Source organism: Myotis daubentonii, chromosome 4, assembly GCF_963259705.1.
Source record: "Myotis daubentonii chromosome 4, mMyoDau2.1, whole genome shotgun sequence".
In the NCBI taxonomy this organism is placed as follows: domain Eukaryota; kingdom Metazoa; phylum Chordata; class Mammalia; order Chiroptera; family Vespertilionidae; genus Myotis; species Myotis daubentonii.
This window is the reverse complement of record NC_081843.1, coordinates 25,175,689-25,197,766: the sequence shown is the minus strand read 5'-3', so window position 1 is coordinate 25,197,766 and position 22,078 is coordinate 25,175,689. Positions and strand designations below refer to the sequence as shown.

The window sequence follows — 22,078 nt, the reverse complement described above, 5'->3', positions numbered from 1 at the left end:
TGAAAGTCTGTTTTGCATCCCGCAGGTGGGGCTGTGGTTGAGCATAGTCCTATGGAGGTCAGGATTCTGACCCCAGTAGGAGTCATAGGGAGGCAATCAATGATTTTCATCATTTATGTTTCTCTCTCTCCCTCTCTGAAATCAATATATACTAGTATATACTTGAGGCCCGATGCATGAAATTTGTGCAAGAGTAGGCCTTCACGCCCCGCGCCCCCACCCACTGATCATTAGGGAAGGTCTTCAACACTACCCCCACCCCCACTCTCGCGCACATCAGGTCTAATTAGCTCTTTATTATATAGGATATATATGTCTTCTTTTCAGTAAGAGGAACAGAAAATCCCTTGTTCTCATACACTTTTGTCCAAGAGATTTCACAATTATTTTTTCACCAGATATATTCCTTCAAAGCATGTGCATTTTTTGAAAAAGTGTTCATCTTCCTTGGACCAGTTCAAGCCTCAGTCATTCTTGGCTGGCTGTGATCAAGGGGTATGTGACACTTCAGATGCATCTGGAAGTGCATCTCATCACCAACATGCACTTTATTTTTGAGCACTCCCAATCACACTGGCAATATTTTTGCCATTTTAATCAAGTTTCAGATGCAGTTTTATATTGAAAAACGATGTTTAAATACAGATCAGTAAGAAAAAAAATTAAAAGAACATTTATGTAGGAAGCCTCTTTCTTGAGGTACCTCACTTTACTGACATAAGAACAGGAGTTCCAGATTAACCATGTCATTGTTTTATTGTCACAATGGGTTTTTTCTCAAGCTCCTTTGAAATTACACTTACTTATAAATATATCCCTCTACATTAAAGCTACTTCCCAAACCACAAAGACTCCACTTACCATTATTTCTATGGACACATTTCATTTTCTCATTTTGTCCAGTATACAAAAATCCCACCTTTTTGTCAGCAGTTAAAAAAGAGAACCTAAAGGTACTCAAATGACTTTCTACCAAGTCACCAAAGGAAAGTCACCAATATTTTTAAAGCAATAAAAATTTCTCTGTTCCAAAGCATATTTACAGACTGAAATTCAAACTCTACATCGCCATTAATATAATTATACAAGAGCATATAAAGCTCTAGGAAAGAGAAAGTATTTCATTACAAAATATTTGTGATCAAGAAAATATTACTTGCCTTTAAATAAAAAATAGGAAAAGTGGCAGAAAAATAAATAAGTTTAAAGATGTACATTTTCACAAGTAACAAAAAAAATACACAAATAAGTAATGAAGCTAAATATGCATGAGCTTCAAAATGAATCTAGCAGTGCCCGCACAAATTTGCTATAAAGCAAGGTTGTTTAGATTCTTCTGTGTTTAGTTATAAAAAAAAAAAAAAAAAAAAAAAAAGACAGAGGAGGATTTCACTGAGCTGAATCCATGATACAAATAGCCAGTTGAAAAGAGTATATATGTAACCTTGGCCAACTGTTCCTAGCAAAATCACCCCACAAATAACCTAAAATATACCCCACCCTCCCCAAGAAATTTTCAAAATGAGAACTGGTCTACTGATACTGGTAATAATACAAAAATCCATGTTAATATTCCACTACAAACGAGTCACTCCAGTTCAAACAGTACTCTTGGGAGCTTCAGGGTAAACTCTCTGCTTGCTGTTTTATAAAAGTCCAACCTCCACTTTCAGTCAATGTGAATTACTTTTACCTGGTACTCCCATTTTTCTTTTAAGTCCATTTTTACACTCACATGTATATGATTTGGCTGATTCTATTTCCCTAAATCCCCTAGCTCTTCCCTCCAGGCTTTTATTGGTCTCTGAAGCCCCTGGAGATCTCCCTCTCTCAGCATTTGGGACCAGCCCTGGCCATCTCCCCACTGTCCTCCTACCTTCTCTGCACCCCACTGAACCCGGACACACAAACAGTTACAGCAGAGGTAAACAATGTATCCAAAATAAACTCTTTCTGAAGACTATAAATAGTGTTCTAGAGGATTTTCACTGATCAGCAAAATCCTATGAGTATGGCTCTGACAAAAACCAATGTTTTAAAATGCAATCTGTTAAAACAGGCACAATAATTATGTCAAAAAGCTGTAACACACAAAAAAAGTATACATTAAACAAACAAGCCAAGCCGTGAACACTTATCAACTCCATTATAAAATATTGCACATGATATTCAGTCTTTTCCTTTGTCTATATGGGAGCAAAAAGAAAAAGAACCATTTCTGCTCAGACACTAGAGTAAGTCTAACTTGAAATAAGCTGCCGGAGGCAGGTACTCTATGCTCCAGTTTGATGTGAAGCTCAAACAGTATGAGCCCTGCTATTGAAGGGCAGGATGGAGGGGCACGTTCATCTCAGTCGCAAATCCTTGCAATCAAAGGGGACTGGTCTGGCAGGTACAACACTGGTGGGGAGCCCACACTACTTGAAGGACTTCGGAAATGCGTGTCAAAGGAGCTCGGTGTAATCCCAACTTCCCCTTTCAAAAAGTCATCATCTTCATCTTCCACCACCTCCTGTCAGGAGAACAGACATTATCAATAAGATCGCAAGTGGTTTGAAAAGCTTCCAAGAATTCCTTTCCTCAGGAATGTGCTACTTCTGGGAAGGTAAAGAAAACATCATAATTCAAAAGCTTCCTCTGACCCTGGCCAGTCTGGCCCAGTGGACAGAGCGTCAGTGAAAGGTCCCTGGTTCGATTCTGGTCAAGGGCATGCATCTTGGTTGCAGGCTCCTCTCTGGCCTGGGCTTGGTCAGGGCACATGCAGGAGACAACTAATCAATATGTTTCTCTCACATCGATGTTTCTCTGTTTTTCCCTCTCTCTTCCATTCTCTCTAAAATCAATGGAAAAATATCCTCAGGCAAGGATTAACAAAACAAAAAAAACACACAAAAAAGCTTCCTCTGATGTACACTTCTCAATTGCTCAGCACATGCTGTCACTATTTGTTTAAAGTCAGATTTTTTTTAACAGATTTTAAGCTCAATGAGGGCAGGTAAGATGTCATTCTTGCTCATTATTATAACTTTTGTATCTAACACAATGTGAATGAATGAATGAAGGCCTCAAACACAAAATATGAGGAAAAATAATAAAATGAGCTTTCCAATGATTCCTTATGAGACAGGCACATAAAGTTGACCTTAAGTGGGGAAATAAATTTGCTACACAAAAAAAGGACAGTGACATTATTTATTATTGAATTCTAATTTTCTCCCTCCCTCACTTCCATCTGACATACACTGGAAGGTATGCTGCAGGCCTGATTCTTTACCACTTATAAAGAGCTACAAAATTAATGTTAACCTCTACACAATTAGGGTATAGTATATTTGCCATTGTTACTTGGTGGTAATGATCAAGTGGTAAAGATCTAAATTTATTAATTTTTAATTAACCTTCACTCCCCAAAGTCAATGTGTGAAGTGTTTGGTTTAAATAATTCATCAAAAACACCAAAAACTCTTCATAAGAACATATCCTGAGCTTGGAATTTTGCAAAGGCAGAATAAAATGTCCTGTTTAAAAAAAAAAAAAAGTTTTTATTGATTTCAGAGAGGAAGGTAGAGGGAGAGATAGCAACATCAATGATGAGAGAGAATCATCGACTGGCCACCTCCCGCATGCCCCCCACCAGGCACTGAGACCGCAACCCGGGCATGTGTCCTGACTGGGTATGTGCTTCTGGCTCATGGGTTGACACTCAACCACTGAGCAACACCGGCTGGCCAAAATGTCCTATTTTTCAGTGTAACATTCCTATTTACTATTTGACTGTGATCTATAACCACACAGGAGATCCCCAAAAAGCATGTCGAATCACAAATTTACCTTGTTAATGGGTTTCTTAAACTCCTGAAGCTCGTCTGCACTTATGTCTTCCCATATCTGATAAATTGGATCAATGAATTTCTTTGACCTGTCAACAAAGAAATTTCACAAATCAAGTTAAATACTAAAGTGAAGGTCAGAACATATTTAGCTCTTCTTTCACAAGACCTAGTACCCGAAATGAAGTGAAAATTATGGCTCAAATAATAAGTGTCAAGAAAATACTCTATATAAGAACTGTAACTAATGTGGCCTCTTCTTTGTAAGAGTTCATCAACTCAAACAGATGGAGTTTCTTTCTTTCTTTCTTTCTTTCTTTCTCTCTCTCTCTCTCTTTTTCTTTCTCTCTCTCTCTTTTTCTTTCTCTCTCTCTCTCTTTCCTTCCTTTCCTTCTCTTCCTTCCTTCCTTCCTTCCTTCCTTTCTTTCTCTTCTCTCCTCCCTCCCTCCCTCCCTCCCTCCCTCCCTCCCTCCCTCCCTCCCTCCCTCCCTCCCTCCCTCAAGTGTAATTGTTTCTCAAGTATAATTGTTCCTCAACTTTGCACAGGCTAACAATGAGTTATAATGTGTCCAAATGGAAAGAAAATTATATTATTCTGGAACTTCCTTTTTTATATTCTTATAGCAATTTACTAAAAATAAGACTGGGGAAAAGGCCCATCTGGCCCTGGCTGGTGTGACTCTGATTAGAGCATCAGCCCACGCACCAAAGAGTAGCAGGTTCAATCCCCGGGCTGGGTTGGAAAAGCAACCAATTGATATCTCTCTCTCTCTCTCTCTCTCTCTAATAATCAATGGAAAAAATATTCTCAGATAAGGGTAAACAATAAAGCAAAAATTCTGCTTCCTTATACAAATACAAAGTTAAAATTGGCTTGGTGGTTTTCCAGGATTATCCATCAACATAACTCTCTTGGCTTTTTTTAGCCTGTGGTCTCTAGAGGAAAAAACAAGTCACTGGCAGAAAATTATAAGCCATGAAAAGACAGCATCCTCCCTATTGGGACACCTTATATGTTTAAACCAACAGGATTAAAGGAAAACAAAAGTAACCAAAAACCCTTGTTGTCAACCTGGGTTCCTAATGGGGCAAAGATCTGCAAACCTTAGTGTGCTATGACACTCAGCAGTCTCTAACAGGCATTCTCTGCTTGGCCTGTGAAACATGTGCAAGGTGACCATGGCTTTACAAACGGCTAGAAATGGCCGGCCACGTATGACAAAGAAACTCTACATCCCAATCTTGGAAAAAGCAAATACACAATACATTTAAATTCACACTGATAGGCTGACTGTGTTAAGAGTACCTACCTCTTAAGCACACAAGGATCGAAGGGGAAGAAGGTGTCAAGTGGGTTTGTGCAGGTTTGCACCGAGTCCCCTCCAGCTGTACTCCTTATAACTGGTAGCATCTGGCGATTGTTCCTCTCAATGATAGTGTAGCAGAAGACTAGCTGGTATTTACTATGGAACAAGAAAAACAACAGAGGCATTAGCAGCTCGAATTACTCTGCATGAACATGCCTGTTCATGCCTGATAACTATACTGACCACACAGATACTGCCGAACATAAGAAGTGCAAGAAAAAAAGAACATAAAGCAGAAAGTGATGCTTTTATTTTTTATTTTTATTTTTTTTTAATATATTTTATTGATTTTTTACAGAGAAGAAGGGAGAGAGACAGAGAGTTAGAAACATCGATGGGAGAGAAACATCGATCAGCCGCCTCCTGCACCATCTCCTACTGGGGATGTGCCCGCAACCCAGGTACATGCCCTTGACCGGAATCGAACCTGGGACCTTTCAGTCCGCAGGCCGACGCTCTATCCACTGAGCCAAACCGGTTTCGGCAGAAAGTGATGCTTTTAGGGAAAACTTTCCTAGTTTGCAAAATATATAGCTGTCTTTACTTATTTATTTTTATTGTTTGTAAGAGAATTAGGGATTGGTAAAAAGGGATTCAGTATTTACTAATAGGAGATAGTATTTGACGATACGGAAACTTGATTTTGAAGAAATTAGTGAAAGAGGATGACTAAGTCACAATCTTAGAAAATGGTAAAGAAAGGAATAGGCATAGTGAATAAAAACAGTTAAATATATTGAAGAACTCATGAGAGAAAAAAACAACAAGACCACTGTATTGTCAGTTCTGGTTACCTCCATATGACTTGGCAACTTGAATCATTATCAGATGGATTCTCTGAGATAAGGATTTAGCTCACATCTGCTACCCTCTACCTCCTACCCTCCTATCCACAGTATTCATTCAGGTCATCTCTGCTTCTCAGGTCACTTTTGTAATGCTAAGTGACATACATTTATTTCTGTTCTAGTAGCCAAGGATCACATTCAACTCTCTACTCCTGGTGGGAGGGTAAATTGGCAAAACGATGCTGGAATACCGTGTGCAATATCTGGTCAAGTTCACAATGTGCATCTCCTACAACCCAGCAGCTGCATGTCTGGGTGACAGGAAGTGTGTGCCTTTGCACCAGCACACACATACAGCCATGTCTCTAAGCTGCTGTTACCGATACTGAAAAAGTAACAGCTTAACAACAAGGACTCAATTTTAAAAAATCAATAGGACATTACACAGATGTATGAGTTGACAATGAATCTTAAAACCATCAAGTAAGCAAAAGCAGGAGCTACAGATGATACATAAATTCCTGAACACAGAACTTTATTTCAATCTCTTCTCTTAGCATCACACCTCACTCTTAACCTCTATTGCTAATTCCAACCCAAATCTAGAGCCTCTCTGACCAGTGTGCTCATCCACGGCAATCCGTACTCCCTACCATGAGAATATTCTAGAGCAGTGATGGCGAACCTTTTGAGCTGGGCGTGTCAGCATTTTGAAAAATCCTAACTTAACTCTGGTGCCGTGTCACATATAGAAATTTTTAGATATTTGCAACCATAGTAAAGCAAAGACTTATATTTTTTATATTTATTTTATATATTTAAATGCCATTTAACAAAGAAAAATCAACCAAAAAAATGAGTTCGCGTGTCACCTCTGACACGCGTGTCATAGGTTCGCCGTCACTGTTCTAGGGGGCAGCGCTGCTGCTTTGCTTCATCTGTCCTTGCCCTTCCTGTTTTCCCAGGAACCTTTCACCCACTAAACACTATTCCTTGTTGGTCTCTTTACTTCTTTTAATTCTTTACCATTTTTGAGATCTCAGGAGAAAGAAAACCTGGAACTAGATATCCAGCAAAGGAAAATAAGATTGCTGAATGAGAGCAGTAAGTTGTCTAAAAGGACTGAGGGATGAATTCTTTTTCTTATAATAGCAGAGACTCTTATCTGTTGAAGATTTTAAGCTACGATCCTGTCCTGAATATGCTGATTAAATGCCCAAGGTCTCCAATTCAGTGTCTATATGAGGCAGAATAATTCAGTAAATGCTTACTTACAAAGGAGCCAGACTGCCTGCATTCAAATCATAGGTCTGCCCCCGTCTAGCTCTGACTTCACAGAAGTAATTTAATCTCTCTGTGCCTCCATCTTCCTATTTATAAACAGGTTAATATTATATTCATAGGATTGTGCAAAGTTTCAGTAAGTTCTATGTAAAGCACATAAAACTGTACCAGGCACACAATAAAATTATGCATTAGTTGTAGCTACAAGGCCTGAGATAATACAGTCCCTCATTAAACCAGTCCCCTATTGTTGGAGATTTATCTCATGTCCAGTCTATTTTTATTACTATTATAAGAGTCAGTCTAATAAACATCTTTGGTTTCTACCTCTCAGGTTACTAGTTCTTATGTATTTCAAAGTGTCTAGGCTTCTGCTCAATTATCCTCTCTGCATAAAAATTAGTAGCAATTTCCAATGCCACCCAAGTATAAAACAATAGGTGCACAACAGTGTTTGCTGCAAGTATTGGGTTACTGGTTTTTAAATGTTTGTGTTTTTTTTTTAACTAATCTTACTGAATAGTTTCACAGAAATTTACAGAGAGGAAGGGAGAGGGATAGAGAGTTAGAAACATCGATGTGCGAGAAACATTGATTAGCTGCCTCCTGCACACACCCTGCTGAGGATGTGCCCACAGCCAAGGTACATGCCCTTGACCGGAATTGAACCTGGGACCCTTGAGTCCGCAGGCCGACGCTCTATCCACTGAGCCAAACCGGTTACAGCAGTTTCACAGAAATGTAATGGAATTTTATAATACCAATCTATAATAATAAAAGGGTAATATGCAGCCCTGACCGGTTTGGCTCAGTGGATTGAGCATCAGCCTGCGGACTCAAGGGTCCCAGGTTTGATTCCAGTCAAGGGCATGTACCTTGGTTGCAGGCACATCCCCAGTAGGGAGTGTGCAGAAGGCAACTGATTGATGTTTCTCTCTCATCGATGTTTCTAACTCTCTATTCCTCTCCCTTCCTCTCTGTAAAAAATCAATAAAATATATATTTTAAAAAAAGGGTAATATGCTAATTAGACCAGAGGTCTTTCAGGATGAAGCTGGGGCCAGAGCGAAGCCACCCAGGTCCCAGGTGCCTGCCGGCGGCTGGAGGAAAGAAACCTGGGTCCCGGTGCCAGCAGGGGAGGGGGGGGTGGGGGGGGGGGGAGGGCCTACTCTTGCATGAATTTTCGTGCATCGGGCCTCTAGTACTAATATAAATTTACGTGTAAATAACTTCCACCAATAAAGTACAAATATCAAAACAACAATGAGGTTACATTTCACACCTGTCAGAATGGCTATCATCAACAAATCAACAAGTGCTGGAGAGGATGCAGACTGGTGCAGCCACTATGGAAGACAGTATGAAGTTTCCTCAAAAAGTTAAAAATGGAACTCCCATTTGACCCATTGATCCCACCGCAAGGAATATATCCCAAGAAATCAGAAACACCAATCAGAAAGGATATCTGTATCCCTGTGTTCATAGCAGCACAATTTACCATAGCTAAGATTTGGAAACAGCCTAAGTGCCCATCAGCAGATGAATGGATTAGAAAACTGTGGTACATCTACACAATGGAATACTATGCTGCTGTAAGAAAGAAGGAATTCTTACCATTTGCAACAGCATGGATGGAACTGGAGAGCATTATGCTAAGTGAAATAAGCCAGTCAATGAAAGAAAAATACCACATGATCTCACTCATTTATGGATAATAAAGACCATTATAAACTGATGAACAAAAATAGATACAGAGGCAGAGCATCATCGAACAGACTGTCAAACTACAGCGGGAAGGCCAGGGAGGGTTGCAGGGGGCGGTAAGAGATCAACTAAAGGACTTGTATGCATGCATATAAGCATAACCAATGGACACAGACACTGGCGGATAGGGGAGGCCAGGGGAAGGTCAAGGGGAAAAAAAAAGACATATATAATACTCTTTGTAATACTTTAAACAATAAAACAAAATTTAAAATAAAATAAAGTACAAATAACTTACCTTGTAATTGCAGCAAAAAAGTTAACTACCGAGGGCAGGCAAATCTTCAGAGGATTTAGTTGACTCATCACTATACGTTCAAAATTCAGACTTTGAAGGTACCTCAAACCTTTGATTAAAAACAAAAAAAAATTTAGAAGTTACAAAAACAACAGTCTTAAAACAGCACAGATTTTTTTCACAGGTTGAAAAATTGACTTAAACGTTAGTTGTGAAATTGCTTTAAATAAAGGTCCATGTAGCCCGGCCGGCATGGCTCAGTGGTTGAGCATTGACCTATGAACCAGGTCAGGACGCATGCCCAGGGTGTGGGTTTAATCCCCATCAATGATGTTTCTCTCTCTCCCCCTCCCTCCCTGAAATCAATAATAAAAATATATTTTAAAATAAATAAATAAAACAAATAAAAGTCCATGTAGATAGTCATACAATGTGGAGCCCAGAAGAGTGTCATTAGGCTTAAGCACATTCATTTATGACTAAGACAACTTTTCTAAAGAAAACTGTTTATTATTCTTCTTCTTTTTTTTAATCCTCACCCTAGGATATTTTTTTCCATTGATTTCTAGAAATATTGGGGGGCACAGAGGGGAGAGAAACATCAATGTGAGACACATCTATTAGTTGCTGACTAGCTGCCTCCTGTATGCGCCTCTACCAGGGCTGGGAACCTGCAACCAAAGTACGTGCCCTTGACCCGGAATCGAACTCAACCCTTCCGTCTGCAGGTTGACACTAACCACTGACCAACTGGCCAGGGTTGTTTATTCTTTTAAAGACCCAGGACTTCAAAGTAAGCACACATTCCTATTGGGCTATATATGGCAACTTGAAATTTACAGATATGTAAGCACAGCATATGCTGAGTTTAAAGACCATATGATTTGATTTCAGCTAACAATCATGAAATCATTAAAAAGTTCTGGCAACACGGTGAGTCTCCAATCCCTGTAGAGTGTGGAAATTTCTCCTTCCTGAATTCCATATATTGTGTGTGTGTGTGTGTGTGTGTGTGTATAGTCAATCTGACAAGCAATCAAAAAACAATCTTGTAAGATGTGCATGTCTTATATTACTAGTAAAATTGACCATGTTTTTGAACGTGCATTAGTTGTTTGTATTACACATTATTTTTTCAAAAACAAGAAAACTATGGATGTAGAAGGAAAAATTGTATTTCACTGTCCTGAAACTAATAAATATACTTCTCTCCTCTATTAGTAAAAGAAAGATACCATACCTATTTTGAGGCAAGCAAACAAACTTGTGCTTAAGTATATTTTGTTAGAAGGTTCTTTGATGTATATCTTGATAAAAATGACTAAAAATGGGATGTCAGGTTTGCCCCAATATACCAAGGTTGAGGGTTTGATCCCTGGTCAGGGCATATACAAGAATCAACCAATGAATGCATAAATAAGTAGAACAACAGATTGTTGTTTCTATCTCAAATCAATCAGTCAATCAAAAACTTTTTAAATGAGATGGTATGGCTTAGAAGAAATACTCTTTAACCAAAAATCTTACCACTTATTCACACAAAAAAAGAGATTTTACTTACCTTGTAATAAAGCCTTGTCCTATCACTAGTTCATACAATTAATTTTTAAACCCCACATCTTTTCAGAAATATTCAGGATGTAAGTAAACATATATAATGCACACACACAACACAACACATACAAGTTCCCGTTTAGAGCTGTGGTTCTCAACTCAAGGCAATTGTGCCCCTAGAGGACATCTGGCAGTGTCTGGAGAGTTTTGTCACAACAGAGGACAGGATTGGGGAGGGGTGCTAGTGCCATCTAGTGGGTAGAAGGTGAGGAGGCAGCTGCTAACCATTCTACAATGCAAAGGCAGCCTCCACAACACAAAATTATCCAGCCCAAATGTAAGTGCAGAGCTTAAGAAACTCCAGTTTAGAGGAAACAGACTATTAAACCATTTGAATTATTCATCACAGTAAAACAAAAAATTTAAATTGTTTTGTTTAACTGATATCGCTATTGGGGACTGTCTTCAACTAAAATTTAAAACAACCCCCCAAAAAAACACAACAAGCTTCTGGTAGATTTAAATAATAAACCCCTAGAAATTAAAATAATAAACCCTTAGAAATTAACAAAATTGAAAAACAGTAAATTTACCCAAGTCTTTAAATAAAGGTGCATAATCATTATGATCACAGCTTTATAGCCACCTCACCTGGTTTCAATTTCTAATCCTGCCAATAAATTACTTCCCTGTGCTTTGGTGTCTTCTGTGAAGTGGAATGACACCTGGCCTTCACTGGGCCTTCACAGGGACAAGGGGCGCAGGAAGCCCTGAGGAAGGTGCTGGCCCAGTGCAAACGCTCGGCCTCACCTCTGAAGAAGAGCAGCTGACAGCTGACATTACTCTCGATGTCACCCTCTAAAGCAGAGGTTCTCAACCGCAAATCCATCAACTGTTAAGAGGAGGCTTAAGGAGGTGTTAGGGGCTTATATGCTGCTTGAAATAATTTATAAAAGTTTGTGTGCCTGTGCAGTTTTCTGACTCCAGCATTTTCAACAATATTCAAAAAAGTAACAAATCTGCATTCTAAAGGGTGACTAGTACACAGGAAAATCCAGTTCACATCCATCAATCCCACATCACTGACCTTCCTTCAGGTTTCCACTTAAAAGCTGCTTGTGTCTAAAAACACAAGTGTAGAACACAGCTTGGCAGGCTGAGTAAAATGGTCCATGTAGAGCAACATCACAAAATGCCTTTGTTCCTGAATCCTGGTTATTAAGGTATATGTGCAGCCAATTAACCAAAAGATCTAGGCATGACTTTACAGTACTAGAGAGAAGAAAAATTCAAGTCAAATCCACTGGCTTCATAAAAAAAACAAAACTAGTGATAGAAAATACAATGCCTCTCAATGCAAACTAAGAAAAGGCAATCCATAGGCTTCTTTATATATTAGCCAGGGGCACAGAGAAGCTAACGACGGAAATGCGGGGTGGGGGGGGTGGGGGGGGGACGGGACGGGACGACAATCGACAGGCCCTAAGAACCCTGCACGTCCCGAGGGATGGGATGGAAACCGGTTTCTCATTATCAACACAGAAAAGCTTCTCCAATGCCCCCTCCACCCCCGCCCCCCCCAACCCTCTTAGAGAGATTCGGCCAAAGAATAGAGGGTGTTTACTAACAGCTTATAAAGAAAGAGAAAGTCTGGATGATTTCACCATTCCCTATGGGGTTCTAATGAAGCCCTGTGTCAACAATTTAGGACAGAATGGCCAAATAGCTGTAGTTGTTGAGAAAGGGTCTTTAACAGCACCCTTGCCCAAATTATCGTCCTGGATCACTGGAAGAAATAGGCTTAGAGCTGGCCCCCTACATAGATTTTTCTGTTACCTTTATAAGGAATTTTTCTTCAGCTTTAACAGACATAATTGATTCAGAATGCAAATGAAAAAATGACAAACCTATAAAAAGAATCGAAATAGTATACAACACTGCACTCTATCCATGGAGACAAATGGATCTTCATGTTCAAGTACAGCCATACTAAACAGAGAGCTTTACATATGAGGTTTTACATATAAAAAAGGAAATATTTTATTTGGAAACTGCCTCTTGGAAATATAAACATTTTGCAGGAGTGGGGGAACAGATTTTTTCACTTTAAAGAGAGACCAAAAACGTAAGGCAGATATTTCTCTGACTTAAGAGAATGCTCTCATCTTTTAAAGCATGATATAAAAAAAACACTTGGAAAAATTAGGTTACTTACATAAGAGGAATAAATTTAGCTCTTGCCAAAAGGCTTCCAATATAATTTGCAGCAGCTTGCCTGATGATGGCAGGATTATTCGGATCCTGCAATTTCTTCCAGAGATGTTCCAAAAATGCTTCTGCGAATCCCTATAACAAAAGAAGGTGTTGGTCTGATCTTTTTGACTGCTTAAGATATTCTAGTTATCGAAAGAAATGTGAGAGAGAACCAAGATGGCGGCATAGGTTAACGCCGGAGTTTGCTGCTTTGAACAACTACTTCAAAAGTGAAACTAAAACACGGAACGGACATCACCCAGAACCACAGGAACGCTGGCTGAGTGGAAGTCCTACAACTAGGAGGAAAGAGAAACGCATACGGACACTCAGAGGAGGCGCAGGGCTGAAGTCAAATTCTGAGGTGCGGAGTGCGCGGAGCGGGCTGGCGGCGGAGGGCGCGGTTGTTGTTTTCAATCGGGAGGGAGTCGCAGACTCTGAGCTCCAGATACAGGCGAGTCTTTAGGGACCCAGGCTCAAACGGGAGAAGCGGACTGTCTGACTTCGGTCAGAGCGAGTGCAGCTTTCTCTCCGAGCCTTGCAGCGGGTGCTGGGACTCAGAGAGGCAGAGCCCCTGGGGACAGGACTGAGAGCCGCCATAACTGCTCTCTCCGGCCCACCCTGTTGATCCTGTGCGACCCGCCCTGCCCAAGCCCTGCACAGAGGCATTTGCCGGATAGCCTCAGGCAAAGGCTAGATTAGCACCTCCCTAGAGGACAGAAGTTCTCTCACTGCTGACACAGCTGATTCTCATAGCCACTTGGCCTGGAGGTCAAACCCTCCCTGGAATTAGCTACAACAATCAAGATTTATCTATAAGACTTCGAACAAAGACCACTAGGGGGTGCACCAAAGAAGCATAACAAAATGCGGAGACAAAGAAACAGGACAAAATTGTCAATGGAAGAAATAGAGTTCAGAACCACACTTTTAAGGTCTCTCAAGAACTGTTTAGAAGCTGCCGATAGACTTAATGAGATCTACACGAAAACTAATAAGACCCTCGATCTTATATTGGGGAACCAACTAGAAATTAAGCACACACGGTCTGAAATAACGAATATTAAACAGACGCCCAACAGCAGACCAGAGGAGCACAAGAATCAAGTCAATGATTTGAATTGCGAGGAAGCAAAAAACATCCAACGGGAAAAGCAAAATGAAAAAAGAATCCAAAAATGCGAGGATAGTGTAAGAAGCCTCTGGGACAGCTTCAAGCGTACCAACATCAGAATTATAGGGGTGCCAGAAGATGAGAGAGAGCAAGATATTGAAAACCTATTTGAAGAAATAATGACAGAAAACTTCCCCCACCTGGTGAAAGAAATGGACTTACAGGTCCAAGAAGCGCGGAGAACCCCAAACAAAAGGAATCCAAAGAGGACCACACCAAGACACATCATAATTAAAATGCCAAGAGCAAAAGATAAAGAGAGAATCTTAAAAACAGCAAGAGAAAGAAACTCAGTTACCTACAAGGGAATACCCATACGACTGTCAGCTGATTTCTCAACAGAAACTTTGCAGGCCAGAAGGGAGTGGCAAGAAATATTCAAAGTGATGAATACCAAGAAACTACAACCAAGATTACTTTATCCAGCAAAGCTATCATTCAGAATTGAAGGTCAGATAAAGAGCTTCACAGATAAGGAAAAGCTAAAGGAGTTCATCACCACCAAACCAGGATTATATGAAATGCTGAAAGGTATCCTTTAAGAAGAGGAAGAGGAAGAAAAAGGTAAAGATACAAATTATGAACAACAAATATGCATCTATCAACAAGTGAATCTAAGAATCAAGTGAATAAATAATCTGATGAACAGAATGAACTGTTGATTATAATAGAATCAGGGACATAGAAAGGGAATGGACTGACTATTCTTGGGGGGGAAAGGGGTGTGGGAGATGTGGGAAGAGACTGGACAAAAATCGTGCACCTATGGATGAGGACAGTGGGTGGGGAGTGAGGGCGGAGGGTGGGGCGGGAACTGGGAGGAGGGGAGTTATGGGGAGAAAAAAAAAAAGGAACAAATGTAATAATCTGAACAATAAAGATTTAATTAAAAAAAAAAAAAAGATATTCTAGTTATCAGAATTCTAAGATTTTAACTCACCTATGTGGGAAAGTTCTAGTACCTCAGTTATATGGCTAGATAAATAATGAATACTGTTGGCATGGTTATTTTTAAAACACCTTGCGATAGTATTAAAAACCAAAGGGTCCCCAAGCATTAAATAATCCAATGGATCCCAAAACAAGCTAAGCATCAAAATCAACCTAACAGATTCAGTGGGTTTGTGACAGGACTTTGCAATCACCTATTTTAAAAGCTCTACAAAGTGATCCTGACTTTTGGCAAGAACTGGAAACCAGCAATAATCCACATGCACATGGAAACGCCTTCTGCAGGACCTTTCAGAGTCCAAAGTAACCTTCCAGTGTTTGACTGCATGTACTGAGCTTCACAAGTATGTGCAGTTACTTGACTAATTATGCTAATCACAGAAAAAGACTGAGTAAGCTTCTTTTTAACAAAGGATGCAACCTCCAATTTCTTCCAAATAGCTCTTTTCAAAAACGATTAACCTCTAGTCTGACTGACTTTAACCTTCTTACCCATGACAATACCCTGCTGATGATTGTTCTAGAAAGCAACAAAATAATTGCAAATGAGTAGAATCTTCCAGTCATTTTATTTTTTTTCCAAAATAGAAAACCTAACCCTAAAGTTGTAAAATATAGATTAAAGAGTTGGTTTGGGCTACACAGGATCAACTAAGAGAGACTAAAAAAAAAAAAAAAGTTAAATATCCCATCTGAGATATTAATCAAGGCTGGACTTGAAGGGAAGCACACCACCTAGTGGACCAAAGGCAGGATGATGTTTTCAGAGCACTTGGCTGAGCTGGAAAGCAGCAATAACAATGCCCTCTGCTCTGCTCTTTTCCACACACCTAAGGGCATGTACTTTATTAACGGTACTAGTAAAATGAACCCACAAAAAAGAAACACCTCATGATCTCCCTTCCCTACTCCCTCCACCCCCGTTTTTAAGGGAAAACGTGGGCAAGAATAAAATAAGCTATGGTAATGTTAATGACATACTCACCAATTTAAAGCTACAGAGATAAAACATGAAAAACTGAACATGGCAGGAGGCATGGGTGGGCAACAGGAGTTTGTCAAAAATAATTATGAGCTCTCGATATAAATCCTTCGTTTTGTTGATATCAATCTTACCTACAGAGAAAATATGGCATTTCAGTTTTATGAATACATTATTTTCAAGCTGTCAGTTTCATTTACCAAATTTTATTAAGAAAAAAATACCATTAAGAAATACATCATCCATTAAGCTATGATTAAAACAAAATGACATTTTTGTTTTGCACAAATTTTCCTTCTCAAGTGCAATAACCCAGCTCTGGCAATAAGCAGGGCCTCACCTCACACATACTGCTCTGATGCCACAATGTGAACCTTTGTAAAGGGCAATTTTACAATTCATGGGGCAGAAGTCCTTTATCCCAGTAATTCTACTGCTAGGAACATATTAAAGCAAATGACTATGATAATGTACAAAAATGTTCATTACACTGTTATTCGTAATGACATAAAAAGAGTGGGGGTAAAAGAGATCAGTTAAATCTCTATAATCAATAGCAACTATTTTAAAAGAACAGGGAATGGTATGAGAAAAGGTTCACAATAGGTGAGAAGGGCAGATTATGAAATACTACATATAGTGTGACCCCCAAAGCCACCAAAAAAAATATTCATATATATAAACAAAGAAAAAAGCATTTATCAAAATGCTTATAAGTTTTTTGAATACTAGGAATGTGGCCATTTAAAATGCCTTTTAAAAATCCTTTCCTATAGTCTCCAAATTTTCTCTAGTCTACATGTATTATTTTTATAACAATAAAAAAGTTAAAACAGTAACTTAGTCAACTCAGATTCAAGTCTTATTCTGAGTGGCTGAGTTTCACTCTTAAATCTAAATAATGAGAATGAAAAATAATTCTGTTTTTACAGCAAAGCCTCTAGACCAGTGACGGCGAACCTTTTGAGCTCGGCGTGTCAGCATTTTGAAAAATCCTAACTTAACTCTGGTGTCGTGTCACATATAGAAATTTTTTGATATTTGCAACTGTAGTAAAACAAAGACTTATATTTTTGATATTTATTTTACATATTTAAATGCCATTTAACAAAGAAAAATCAACCAAAAAAAATGAGTTCGCGTGTCATCTCTGACACGCGTGTCATAGGTTCGCCATCACTGCTCTAGACTAAAAGTTCCATGAGGACAAAAAACATATTGATTTGTCCACTTCAGTACCAAGACCCTCTAACTCAGTATGTAACACCAAGCACCATATATCAATGTCTACTATACCATTCTTAAATGTCTTGAACAATTTGAGAGTACTCTGATCTCCATGTAAAATTGACCAAGTGCCAATAAATCATCTTTATTTTTTAATGTGCCTCAGGCATGAAACAGCTCTGGCCACCAAGACAGGCATCAAGCTAGGATGAACTAAGGACTGCATGTCTGCTCTGCCCCTGATTGATGTAAGAGCAACAACACCAATCAGGTGTCTCCTTGCCCATTGCCAGGGGATGCCATATATAAAATCTTTTAACACAACAGTCAGTGAAAAGATTAAGGGCTTTGAAGGCATATAACTAAGCCTGAATCCCAGTGACACCATTTCCAAGCTATGTTATATTGGCAAGTAACTTCATCTCTCTAAACCTTCTTTTCCTCATATTCAAAATAGTGATTTTTATAGGATTTCTATCAGCACAGTGCCAGGTGCATAGTAGGTGTTCAACAAAGAGTAGCTATTGTGACTATTATAGGTTGTTACCATCTACATAGCAAACATCCTTAATGTAGGACAAAAGTAAAGACAGCAGGATGTCCAGGCGTTCGGCAACAGGATGTGACATCTGATTGAGCCTTTCAGGGTCAGCCTTTGTTTCATTTTCAGGTACTTCGTCTTCATCCTTTAAAGATAATGTAAAAGTTGACATTTAAAAATTCAGGAAAAGTAGTTTAGTGAGAAAATTGTTAGAGGCGATTATTTCCTTTAAAGATAAAACAGAGAAAATACATATATATCATTCCAGGCAGGGACTCTCAATCAGAGGTGTGAATCAGAACCAATCGTGAAATTCAAAATAAAAGCACAAGTTCAGAGACCAGCCTCTGATTCTCATCTAGAAGACCCTCATAGGGCGTGACCATGCAAACATCACAGACGCTCCCACCTACCGGCACCCACTAGGTCCTTTCCCTCTGCCCTTTTCTGCTTCCTCACACCCTTGTCCAAGGACACCTGAATCCCCATCTCAGGCTCTCCTCCCAGTGAACCCAACTTAAGACATTTTCCCAGGTAGAGAAATACTGCATTAAGGTATACAACTTAAGGCCGAGGCCGGTTTGGCTCAGTGGATAGAGCGTCGGCCTGCGGACTGAAGGGTCCCAGGTTCGATTCCGGTCGGGGGCATGTACCTGGGTTGCGGGCATATCCCCAGTGGGAGATGTGCAGGAGGCAGCTGATCGATGTTTCTCTCTCATCGATGTTTCTAACTCTCTATCTCTCTCCCTTCCTCTCTGTAAAATATCAATAAAATATATTTTAAAAAAAAAAGGTATACAACTTATGAAATATAAAAATTACTAGTAAACTGGTATGATATTCTATTTTTCAGTCCCTCACCAATAATAATGTGGTCACAAAAACAAACATAAACAGAATGAAAGCGAAGCATGCTTTCCCAAACCCAAATTAAAACCTTGGAAATAAACCAACATGTTGCAGTAAGCAACATGGAAGCAAATTACTTCATTTAAGAAATCACTTCCAAAAAAAAAAAAAAAAAATCACTTTCAGGTTTGCTGAACTACTGTTTTAAACTAAAGCCTTGAAGGAGATGGTATGCCATTAGCTGTCTCTTCCCTCCCTCTGGACTTATATAGCCAGGTCTGCCTGCTTTTACTAATAAATGCTGACCATATTAAACAGTCCTTCTGTGGCATCTGTTCCACTACCAGTTTGAGCTGCTATTTCCTCAGCATCTTCAATATCCTGCCGGGATGCATTCACCTACATAATAACAAAGAAAAAAAGAAAAGAAAACATTTAAAATACATTATTTGGGAACTGAAAATTCATTTGGTATATATACCTTAAAGGTGTCCAGATTAGCACTGTAACTCTTTACATAATTAAGGTGCAAATCTATAAATTGGTTTGGGTCATGAAGGAATTTATAAGATCATAAATCAAGCTCCTTTTACCATATACTTATCAGCATGAGAAGTATATGGTATACCAGCATGAACTCTGGTGTATTAGTCTAAATTTGGATAGCTTCAACAAACTCAATATCTATTCTAACTCGTACTATACACAAGGTACTCACATACATGTTGTATATGTATGAGAAGCATATCATCAATTTACTGAGCAGAAAAACGATGAAATGCAAGTTAAATTTGAATTATGAATATTCATTTTGTTATGTAACCCTTCAAATATCTTTTTAAAATATCATTCAAATCATGCCTTTATTACTATCTAAACATGACGTTCTTTCTAAATGCACCGTAAGTATAGACCAGATAAGACTTTAGAAAGATTATGGATGCAGTTGGGCAGAGGTTAACTCTAAGTGAGCACTGGGGAAGCCTGCCTAACATCCAGCACTTGCTAGACTTGCCTCATTAAGCCTTCTCCTCCCCTGCAGGATCAATGTTCTCCTCCACCAACTCATCTCTTCAGTCCACAAACCTCAAGTCTCCCCAACGCTAACACACTTGCCTCTCACCCCTGCCTCATCCTTTCTTTACACCACAAACCCTCACTGAGATCTCTTAACAATTTCACTTCCTAACCATCCACATTCTCTAAAATGCAATGTCCCCCTCCACTTTGACAAAGCAACAGATTACCCCCCAATCACCAAATCCAAGGACTTTAGCTTTCCTCATTCTCCTTAAAAATGTCAGCTATATTTCATGCTGTTGACCAAACCCTTCCTTCTTCCAAATCCTCCCCACACAGCCACACTCTTGGTTTTCCTCCCACTTCCAATCATGCTTCCTCTCTCCTAGCCTAAACTGCATCATTCCACAGTTTTGTACTCTCCCCTACCTGCATCTATAGCTGCTTGGTGAGTATTCACCTGCCAGCTTCCCACCTGAACACCTCAATCCATTCAAAATGGAACTCATCTTCAAACTTCCTTATGATTCTATTCCACAGTGAGCTACCTTTGAAGGATTCTTTTCTTTAACCCCTACTTCTCCACTTCCTACTCAGTCTCAAGGACTAGGTCACCTTTCTTCCACAATGTCAAGAGAACTCACCACTTTCTTTCATCCCTATTGCACCTTATTGCAGGTCTCTTTAAATGCTTTCCTGACTCCTGATTACATCAGATTTCCCAGGTCATAGCAATGTGTGTGTTCCATTCATAGCCTTTACCTCAACATTTTTATATTGGTGTAACTAATTAATGCCATGTGCCCCAACCATGAGAATGGGACTGTCTATAACCCCCAGCACCTGGATGAATTTCAAGAAATGTACAAAGAAATGAAACAAAAGTAGAACTATGGATTCTTTTCCATTGCTGCTACGATTGTTTTACATATTATGATTATAACAAATATATTTAATAAAGAAAGATCAAAGAGAAAAACATATTATTAAATACTTACATCCAACTTGAGTAGCTTTTCAATGACAAGCTCCAGAATTTCATGCCTCAAGGTTGGAAAATACACACTAATTCTTAGTAAGTTATGAACATAACATTCCTAAAATATGAAAAAATAAACATTTCAACAGAGAATGTTTCAGTTATGTAAGAAAAGCATCAATTACACAATCTTTATTTCCAGTTACTGAAATAGAAAAAACAGACTATCTGGTAACATAGAAACTATACTGTTTATATATTCAGTTTCTGCCTGTATACAGTGGAGTAGCCTGTTGCCAATTTGGTATAATTAATCAAATTACCACCAATAAAATTAATTTGTAATTTGCATATTTCTAGTGTTTTTAAAATAGGTTTTTTGAGATATATATATATATACATATACATACATATTTATATATAGTTCATATACAGTTGACCCACTTAAAATGTACAGTTCAAAGGTTTTTAGTATATTCAAAACTGCGCAACCATCACCATAATCAATTGTAGAACATTTTCATCACCCTAAAATAAACCCTGTTCTTTTAGTAAAGTACCTCTCCCCAGCCTTTGGTAACCACTAATCTACTTTCTGTCTCTATGAATTTACCTATTCTAGACATTTCATATGAGTGAAATCTCAAACTATGTGGTTTTTCAGCATGTTTTCAAGGTCCGCTCATTATAATAAGTAAGCTATTCAATTGCTAAGTAATATTCCACTGTAGACATACCACCCACATTTTGTTTGCTTATCACTTAAAACATTTAGCAGTTTCCATATTTTTGCTATGATAAATGATGCTGCTTTGAACATTCACATAAGTTTTGTGTGGACAAATGCTTTCATTTGTCTTGGGTATATACCCAGCAGTGAAAATGTTGGGTCATGTGGCAATTGTGTTTTTTTGAGGAACTGTCAGACTGTTTTCCAAAGCAGCTGCACCATTTCCCATTCTCATCAGCAATGTGCAGGGTACTGATTTCTCAACATCTTCACCACTACTTGTTATTATTCATCTTTTTATAGTACAGCAATCCTAGTAGGTGCTGTTTGTCAAAAGCTTTTTCTGCATCTATTGCAATGATCACGTGGGTTTTGTTATTTATTCTACTGACATGGTAGGTTATAATTGATTTGGAGTATTAATTCAATCTTGTATTCCTAGAATACATTTCACTTGGTCAAGGTGCACAATTCTTTTTATCTCTTGCTAGATTCAGGTTCCAATTACTTTGTTAAGAACTTCTGCATCTATGTTCATAAGAGATAC

At 38.8% G+C, this 22,078-nt stretch overlaps 1 protein-coding gene and 1 pseudogene across 3 annotated transcripts in view; both read right to left on the bottom strand.

Moving 5' to 3' along the window:
- Window positions 1-737: 737 nt before the first annotated feature.
- Window positions 738-22,078, bottom strand: part of RRN3 (RRN3 homolog, RNA polymerase I transcription factor) — a 33,137-nt gene continuing 11,796 nt past the window's right edge. For all 3 annotated transcript variants that reach the window (XM_059693227.1, XM_059693229.1, XM_059693228.1), the window contains 10 exons: window positions 20,821-20,919; window positions 19,109-19,201; window positions 17,960-18,098; window positions 16,189-16,319; window positions 13,041-13,171; window positions 11,913-12,097; window positions 9,272-9,380; window positions 5,141-5,293; window positions 3,832-3,919; window positions 738-2,512 (listed from right to left, as the gene is read on the bottom strand). In XM_059693227.1, the coding sequence (XP_059549210.1) occupies window positions 2,351-2,512; window positions 3,832-3,919; window positions 5,141-5,293; window positions 9,272-9,380; window positions 11,913-12,097; window positions 13,041-13,171; window positions 16,189-16,319; window positions 17,960-18,098; window positions 19,109-19,201; window positions 20,821-20,919 (1,290 nt within the window). In that variant the 3' untranslated portion in view covers window positions 738-2,350. The remainder of the gene's footprint in view (window positions 2,513-3,831; window positions 3,920-5,140; window positions 5,294-9,271; window positions 9,381-11,912; window positions 12,098-13,040; window positions 13,172-16,188; window positions 16,320-17,959; window positions 18,099-19,108; window positions 19,202-20,820; window positions 20,920-22,078) is intronic.
- On the bottom strand, window positions 17,566-17,710 carry LOC132233991 (small nucleolar RNA SNORA48; annotated as a pseudogene).